This window comes from Mustela nigripes, chromosome 1, assembly GCF_022355385.1.
Source record: "Mustela nigripes isolate SB6536 chromosome 1, MUSNIG.SB6536, whole genome shotgun sequence".
Taxonomy (NCBI): Eukaryota; Metazoa; Chordata; class Mammalia; order Carnivora; family Mustelidae; genus Mustela; species Mustela nigripes.
In genome coordinates, this window is record NC_081557.1 from 14,373,807 (window position 1) to 14,383,281 (window position 9,475).

Consider the following 9,475-nt stretch of genomic DNA (forward strand, 5'->3'; position numbering starts at 1 on the left):
GGTCAGTGGGTTAAGCCGCTGCCTTCGGCTCAGGTCATGATCTCAGGGTCCTGGGATCGAGTCCCGCATCGGGCTCTCTGCTCAGTGGGGAGCCCGCTTCCCTCTCTCTCTCTGCCTGCCTCTCCGTCTACTTGTGATTTCTCTCTGTCAAATAAATAAAATCTTTAAAAAAAAAAAAAAACAAAAAAAAAAACGAGCTTTTAAATAAGCAGTAAATTCCTATGTAGATGAATGGAATCTATTAATAAATTGATAAGTGATTTAATTTCTTATATTTTATTTGTCAGCTTTAAATACAATGTCATCCATTTTTTGCCAATAAAACCTTTGGATCCTTGGAAAAAGAATAGAAATTATATATATATATATATATATATATATACACACACACATATATATTTATATATATACACATACATTTATATACTTATATATACTTAAATTTTGTTGCAAAGCATTCTTTCTGATGGGATAGGAATTTCCCTGACCTATGCTAACATATTCCAAGAGCCCCAAGAGTCCCAAAACAACACATGCACAGGCACAGTCATTACACACACACACACACACACACAGAGGCACATGGCATTTGTATACTTAAAAAAAAAATCCTAAACACTTTTTCCAAAGTCTACATTAAGCCATCAAACAGAGAGATGAATAAGCTGTCAAAGCCAATTTCTTATGGGACAGACAAAATATTTTCCTATCATATTTTGGAGGCTTTCATGGGTCCAGTAAAAAAAAAAAGAAAATATTAGTTATATATGTACAAGTTCCTAAGATTTGAAACATCAAAAAACTGGTGCCAGACACTAAGATAATACCTACCACCTCCATGACTTATCTTTGTTTTTTGCCTTGACCCTGGAGAAAAAGTAACTGAATCAAGCTAAGTTTGTGTGGAAGCAATGAAATCATTCTGCTTAGAAAAGACAAATTCTGGGCAGAGAGAAATTGAAAATTATTGGAAACACAGAGCTGAGATTATGTTATATGATCAATGGACAAAGAAGTAACCGATAATTAAAGGAGTAGTGCCACATTCTGCATTAAGATGCAGAAAATTAAAAAAAAAATAGAACTATTCTAAGCATCTGGTGGTCTGCTAATTTCATTATATCCTTTATAGGCACATGGGATTATATCTTAAATTCTTAGCCTTTTGACATGCCTTATCTTATGGTTAATACATGATTGTTCATGACACATGGACAAGTTCTAGATATGTAAGAACAATGCATATAGTCACATAAGAAAGTATTATCATATAATTTAATTCAGCTACATTTGTTTACATATTAATTTGTACCAAGTTTATTGATAGAAAAAAAGATAAAAAGAAAAATAAAGATATACCACATACTCTTCCTTCTCAGACAAACTACTGAAAGCACAGTTCACAAGAAGACGCACGTAGATAGGACATAGGGTCATTTCAAGTGGAGAAAACATACTGCTGAAGAGCAACAAAAGAACAGGGCAGGAATCAGAACGACTTCTAGTCTGCTGGATCTGCCAAGTCTTCCTGAATAGGAAAACACAAGCAGTATGAAATATAGACAAGACATGGACCCTCAGGCATGGCTGGGGACTCCTAAGCAGAGAAGATAGCTGATATACAACCATAAGGCTGACAGATTGTAGGGTGTGTTTGGAGAATGTAAATGGACCCAGTGTAGCTGGATGAAAGCATCCAGGAGAAGGGACACACAGAAGGAAAGACAGAGAAAGAGGGAATTACATAACTTGGCTTTTCAATGAGCGGTATGCTGTGTTAAAACTTCACATGTGTTTTGTCCAAGTGATAGTATATCTTCATGAGCTATATTATTACCCCATTTCATAGACACATGCATAATTAAATCAAATTGCCAAGACCCAGAGACAGGGCACCTGGGTGGCTCAGTGGGTTAAAGCCTCTGCTTTCAGCTCCTGGTCATGATCTCAGGGTCCTGGGATCATGCCCCATATCAGGCTCTCTGCTCAGCAGGGAACCTGCTTCCCCCTCTCTCTCTCTGCCTGCCTCTCTGCCTATTTGTGATCTCTGTCTAATAAATAAATAAAATCTTAAAAAAAAAAAAAAGACCCAGAGATAAAAGCTTGCAGAGTCAATATGTCACCCAGCTTTCCCTGACCCTAAAGCCAGTCATTGTAACACCATACTTTCTTCCAGTGTGTTGACCTCTGATAGTACCAGTTAGAGCTGAACCAATTTAGGGACATTTATGATAAACAAATGAGAAGGTTGGATTTTGTTTCAAGGAAAATAGGGATCCATATAGATTTTTTTGAGTGATCAGTGATTTGATCAGAGATGAGCTGTGGAAGAGCATTTCTTGAATTCCTCAAAACCAAGTGCTCACAACTGGAACTAACTGGACTCTTTAAAGTGCAGATTGCAATCTGAATTACAATGACTTGCTTCTTTGGCTCATACTAACTTGAAAGGTTCTTTAGTCCAGCTCCACAAAGAGAGCTCATATGCTTTCTATGAGATCACAAGTGGGCAATGCTCTGGGGACACAGGATTGAAAGCACAATGAAAATCAGCCTCTTGACTGGAATTCTGAATGTGCCATTTTGGACCACACCTTCTCCATGGCGATTTTCATCTCCATGTTTCTCAGGGTATAGATGAGAGGATTCAGCATGGGGGCAATCACAGTGTAAAACACAGAGATTTCCTTATCCTTGTTCTCACTCCCGGCAGGTAGAATGTAAATATAGATACAAGGCACAAAGAATAAAACAACCACCATAATATGAGAGCTGCAGGTGGAGAGAGCTTTGCGTCTCCCTACAGAGGAGTATGTCCTAAGATTATATAATATGAGAATATAAGAAGCCACCAGGACAAGAAAAATGACAACTGCCACCATTCCTGAATTTGCAATCACTAAGATACTAATAACATGAATGTCTTTGCACACCAGTTTCAAAAGAGGCTTCACATCACATATGTAGTGATCGATCTGATTAGGACCACAGAAAGGCAAGTTGAGTACCATGAGCAATAGAGCGACAGAGTGCCAAAACCCCACACCCCAGGCCATGAAGACCAACATGTTACACTTCCGCCGGTTCATGATGACCATGTAGTGCAGGGGCTTGACAATGGCAATGTAGCGGTCTAAAGCCATGGACACCAAGATGAATATCTCCACACCCCCCAGCAAGTGGGCAGTGAAGAGCTGGGCCATACAGTTGTTATAGGAAATGTTTTTTCTTGCTGCACCTAAGTCCCTGATTAGCCTGGGGACCACAGTGGAGGTGTAGCAGAGATCCATGAGGGAAAGGTGACAGAGAAAATAGTACATTGGTTGTTCGATTAGATGGCTGCAGGTGATGGTGAGTAAGATGATGAAGTTTCCCATTAAGACAGCCAGGTAGCAGAACAGGAACAAGAGGAAAAAGAGTAACTCTAGTTGCTTATTTCCCCATAGTCCTATAAAAACAAATTCTGTGACATTGTTCTGATTTTCCATGAGGTTGAGGTGAGTCCAGAGACAAAACAGAAACTTAATTCATCTGAAATGATACAGAACACATGATATTTTTAGTGATACCTTAAAAATGTTTGGAGTATTTTTACATGAAAAAATATGTAGGTCACAGAGGAATTGTTTGTACTTAATGTTTGAAATCTTTCTGGTTTAAGACAACTATCATTATTCAAATGCTGTTTACTGACAGCATACTAAATCCTGGAATTTTATGAACATGTTGCATACATAATTCATAATAAACCAATAGTGTCTCTCTTAATACTTATTTATATATGGGGGAACACAAAGGGGTGAGTTCAGATAACAATACCGATCCACTTATAACTTAAGCAGAAAGCTAAGATACAAAGCTACATCTAATGGCAAATTCTATGCTCTTGAGAATGATGCTCCATAATCCACTGACCGCATGTACTTACGTTTTCTACTTCCTTCAATGATATGTTTTTCTCCATCTCTTCAGTTAAAATCCAAATAACTTTAAGCAATATAATCCTTTTTATATGCTATTAATAATAATTAATAAAGTCTTCATCTAATACCACATTCTATACATCCAGGAGAACTAAATATTTATTCTTGATTTAAAAGCAAGATCAAGATTCTTAATTACAGCAGATAAATAACCTGAAGTAGTTGATCATAAATGCTGTGACTCACTTTCTTGACAGTTTGGTCAAGATTCAGGAGAGGCAGGAAATGGAGAACCAGAGGTGCAATCTGAGCATTTGGATATAGGAACATGGTGGTATTATTATATAAAAGTTTTCCCTTTTCCCAAATCATTCTATAGGTACATTTTAGAGGTTGCTGTTTAAAATGTTAGAAACAGTGTAGAGAGCTAGTTGTTTTCTGTTGATATATTGAAGAACCCAAGGTGATTAAAGAATGTCCTGCATGTTTAGTCATCCAGTTAAGCAGCATAGCCACTTAGATGCAGTAGATCTAGGAGAAGAGAATGAATATGTTGAGCCATCACCTTTTCCCCATAACCAAATGTCCCCCACAGCAAATTCATTATTTGCCTAAAATACTATTAATGTCAACAAATAATTTTAATGGTACTAGCAATAGTGTGTTGAGGTGAACAGATCTTTCATCTACTGATCGTAAAGGGGAGTATCCAGGCTCTTGTGTTTTCTTACCTTTTTCTTATTAGCACTGAGAAATTAATTCTCTCTCATCCTCCGTTTCCAGCTAGTAAGTGGAACTAAAAATACTCGATCCATTTGTCTTGTTCCAAGAACAAAATGGAGTTCATTTGAGAATATACAATGAAAGATCTTATGGTACTAACTTGTCAAGTCTGTAGAAGAGTACTCCCAAAAATGTGTGAAGGGAAACAAACAGTTGTATAAGAAAATAGATAATATTAAGGATGGCACATATTGCATGGAGCCCTGGGTGAGGTGCATAAACAATGAATTTTGGAACACTGAAAATTAAATAAAATAAAAAAGTAAAATAAAATTTTAAAAAAATTATATATACATATATATATAATAAATAAGATATTTAAAACATAAATTAAATGGAGCCAATAGCATAATAATGGTGAAATTTTCTGGATTTCATTAATTTTCAATTTAGATTGAATAGGTTTTGAATTGTCATATTTTTAAAAAAGTATGTATTTACCCTAAGCATGAATTTTTTTTTGCAATATATTTTAGAATATGGCTCTTGTTTACCTTGATATATATATAATTTTGTTTTCAATCCAAATGATTAAATATGTTTGATTTTGAAAGCCAAAAAAAAGAAAATAGATAACAGGATGTTCTTCATCAATTAATTGGTTTTAGCCATGGATTTTGTATTCTGTGACAATGAGATGGATTGAAGATTTTATATCAGACATATATTTAAAATAAGGAAAAAAATAAAAAAAACATCAGCATTGGTATAAATTTGTTCTTGTTTCAACGTTGAGCTTGGCAAAGTACTTTTTTATGAATCAGTTGAGAATATCCAAGCCTAAATTTTCTTTATATGGAAGCATAGGATCAGTTAAATCCCAAGGTAGCTTTTCATTAAAATCATAGAAAAAAACTAGAGAATCAAAACTGTAGGCAAGGCAACTCTTGGTTTAGAGTGTATCCTGAACACTGGTGCAAGCCTAAACATCTCTTACCACGAAGTCCAGTGCTGCTCAACCTACAGTGTTTAAGAATCAGTTGTGAAAATATAGATCAATAAAGAAAAAGATCTCTAGCAGTGCCAATAAACTTTCTGCCAGGAATACCCTGGGGGAAGGGGAAAGAATCCATAAAAACCTCCCTGTGCCTCCTTCCTTTCTTTCCCTTTCCCTTGCTCTTTCTCTCCCGGACTCTCTTTCAATATATCACAGTGTAGTAACCCTTATTGTACTCACCCTTCTTCTTGTGATGATGTGAGATGATAAAATGCCTACATGATGAGATGAAGTGAGGTGAATGAGGTAGGCATAGTGAAATAGCCTTAGGCTGCTATTGACCTCACAACTCATCAAAGACGGTCATCTGCTTCTGCACCATGGTTGACAGGAGGTAGCTGAAACCATGCAACTTGAAACGTGGTTTTGTAAATAAGGAAACTTGAATCCAAGGTTGTTCAAGTACTAAGAGGGTGGTCAACATCTAAATCACCAGTTTAACTATATGATTTAGAAGTTTGTGATTTTTTTTATTGTGCTTAGATGCCTTCTTCCAAATACAAAACAAGGCTTAAAACCTTCATCAGTTGCACTCCAGATTTTCCTGAATGCCTTCTCTTAAAAATATCTAGCAACACAATTATTACAGAGGAACTTAAAAATTTAAATTATGAGATCAAATTCTATATAAAAATGAAGACCTACAGAAATTACAATTATTTTCTCTTTATCCTATATATCCATATATCTATGTTATTGTATATAATATTATATATAAAATATATGTGTCAATGTGATTCTTCAGGTGGTTCCTTTAACTTTTTGTATCTGTACTATGTAACAGCAAATAGACATGGAGTACCTCTGACTCTCCTGTTTATCTTTCACCCAAAGAACCTTTCAGGAAAACATTGTTGGAAATAACCATGAATTAAAGAATGTGCAGGTCCTCAGGGGGACACCTCCCACAGGCATTTTACATCAGCCAATGTGTGTGCGACTATAATTTGAAAAATAAAGCCCGTATTATTATTTTTATTTTTTTCATATTATCTTTTTAAATTTAATTTTTTTTCAGTGTTCCAAGATTCATGGTTTGTGCACCACACCCAGTGCTCCATGCAGTATGTGCCCTCCTTAATAAAGCCCATATTATTATAGTGGTCATATAGATGGCCTTGAAGCTTACTTGACTGATCTTTTTAAAAAATATATTTATATATTTGTTTGTTTCTTTGTATATTTTTGTTTATTTTTTATTTATTTAAATAAATAATTTATATTTGTTTATTTATTAGTTTTAGTTAATTTATTGTTTCTTTGTTTATTATTGATTTATCTGAGAGAGTGTAGGGTAGCATAAGGAGGGTCCGAGGCAGACTCCCTGCTGAGCACAGAACCCAACTCCAGCTGGATCCCAGGACCCAGATAGCATGACTTAAGCTGAAATTCAGAGTTGGATGCTTACTGACTGAGGCACCCAGGCACCCCCTGATGTATCTCTTGAGGGTCATTAGCTGCATGATTCAATACTTTTGTATTCTTCCATCACTGATATAATGTGAATATGTATTTTTCTCTCCATCTCCTAGAATAATTTCTTCAGACTGGAGATGTATATTATATGTACACATATTTTTTTAATTCCTCACATCATGTAATGAGTTAAATATGCAAAGAGAGTATAGAAAAGTATTAATATTTTACTCATCAACATAGAGTCATTGTCATTAGCATGAATATTTTGAAATAATTCTCAATGGCTAATTACAACCATTGGAATCTTAGAAGTCATATACATTGTTTTGTGTCACTAGGTATCATTGAATATAAGGGTCTCAGGCTTTAGAAATGTCACAATGCACAATTAGTTATTTTCCTTATTTTATTGTGTTTTTGTTTTACTTTGAGTAAATCAGGTTGAATAAATTGGGAGTCCCCTGCTCCTAGCAACAATCCTCATGGGTCCATTTTATGTCCATGTAAGTCTAATTTTACTTTATATTTTTTTCTGCATTGCTCATTTCCACTTCTGCTTGCCATTACTGTGCACCCACTGTACTCGATTGTACTCAGCTCTACTAGCTCCAGGATATTACACGTTCTTTGTGATTTTCCTACAACGCTCCACATCTTAACAATCCTCTTACAATACAATCTGTAAAGAATGACATTTGACTGTCTTCTTGCTGCATGACCCTGCCTCAAGCATACACTTAGCAGTCTAGTATCTAAATGCATAAAGCAAGTTTAGATAAATCCACATGAAGAAATAATGAATCCACCTTCACAGTGGGCAATTTCAATGTTCCTTTTTCAATGATGGATGACTAAAGAAGACATTAAGTTCAGAGGGTATAAAAGATCTGAACAATAGGGCTTCCTGGGTGGCTCAGTGGGTTGAGCCTCTGCCTTAGGCTCGAGTCATGATCTCAGGGTCCTGGGATCGAGTCCTGCATCGGGCTGTCTGCTGGGCAGGGAGCCTGCTTCCTCCTCTCTCTCTCTCTACTTGTGATCTCTCTCTGTCAAATAAATAAAATCTTAAAAAAAAAACCTGAACAACAGAAATTAAAATTTATGGAGGTACGTATAAAAGCATACATCTAACAAGGAATATATATTTTTGTATGCGTAGAAGGAGTATACATAAAATTAGCTATAAAATTATTTTTAAAAGCCTCACCATATTTTTAAAAAGGTGATATTATACAGAACTCTGAGCACAATAAAAGTTATAAGTAGATCTCCATCTAGATCTAGGTATATATGAATATAAATACACACACAGATACATTATTAAAAATTAAAATTATACTACAAAACATAGTTAATTCATTAAGAAATCATACTGTAAATTTATATTGAAATATACTTGAAATATAAGGAACATATTGCCTGTCAGAGTTTATAGGATACAGGGAAAATGGTACTTTTAAAGACAATGATAACCTTAATATTTTCACTAGAAAAAAAGAAAATCTGAAAAGGATTCTATCTTTAGAAGATATCAAATAGAAATAGAAGACATCTATCTTTAGAAGCACATCAAAAAGTAATATGACACTACTGAGTATTTACCCTAAAGATACAAATGTAGTGATCCGAAGGGGCACATGCACCCGAATGTTTATACCTGCCATGTCCACAATAGCCAGACTATGGAAAGACCCTAGATATCCATCAACAGATGAATGGATAAAGAAGATACTATACACACACACACACACAGGAATAATTATGCAGCCATCAAAAAACTTGCCATTTGCAGTAACATGGATGGAACTAGAAGATATTATGCTAAGTGAAACAAGCCAATCAGAGAAAGACATTTATCATATGATCTCACTGATATGAGAAATTTGAGAAAGAAGACAGAAGATCATAGGGGGAGAGAGAGAAAACCGAAGCAAGATGAAACCAGAGAGGGGGACAAACCATAAAAGACTCTTAATTTCAGGAAACAAACTGAGGGTTGCTGGAGGGGAGGGGAATGGGAGAAATGGGATGGCTGGGTGATGAACCCTGGGCGAATATTTGTATGGAGAGTGCTGTGAACTGTGCAAGACTGATGAATCACAGACCTATATCCCTGAAACAAGTAATGCATTATATGTTAAAAAAGTAATATATAAAATTATATGTTAAAAAATTAATACTAAAAACAAGACAAATTAAAGTAAAAATTAAAAAGAAACAAAATACAGAAGGAAGGCAACAAATTTTCACATGAGATCTTTGAGAAAAAAACCTTTCAAAATAGTTAAAGTTTCAGCCATATGGTTTAATATAAAAGAAAAAAGATAAACATATACTATTAATTAATGGTAATATA

At 35.1% G+C, this 9,475-nt stretch overlaps 1 protein-coding gene across 1 annotated transcript; it reads right to left on the minus strand.

Moving 5' to 3' along the window:
• Positions 1 to 2,549: 2,549 nt before the first annotated feature.
• LOC132009743 (olfactory receptor 4P4-like) lies at positions 2,550 to 3,488 on the minus strand. The gene has a single exon (XM_059387805.1). The coding sequence runs from the start codon at positions 3,486 to 3,488 to the stop codon at positions 2,550 to 2,552; it is 939 nt and encodes a 312-aa protein (XP_059243788.1).
• Between the last annotated feature and the right edge of the window lie 5,987 nt (positions 3,489 to 9,475).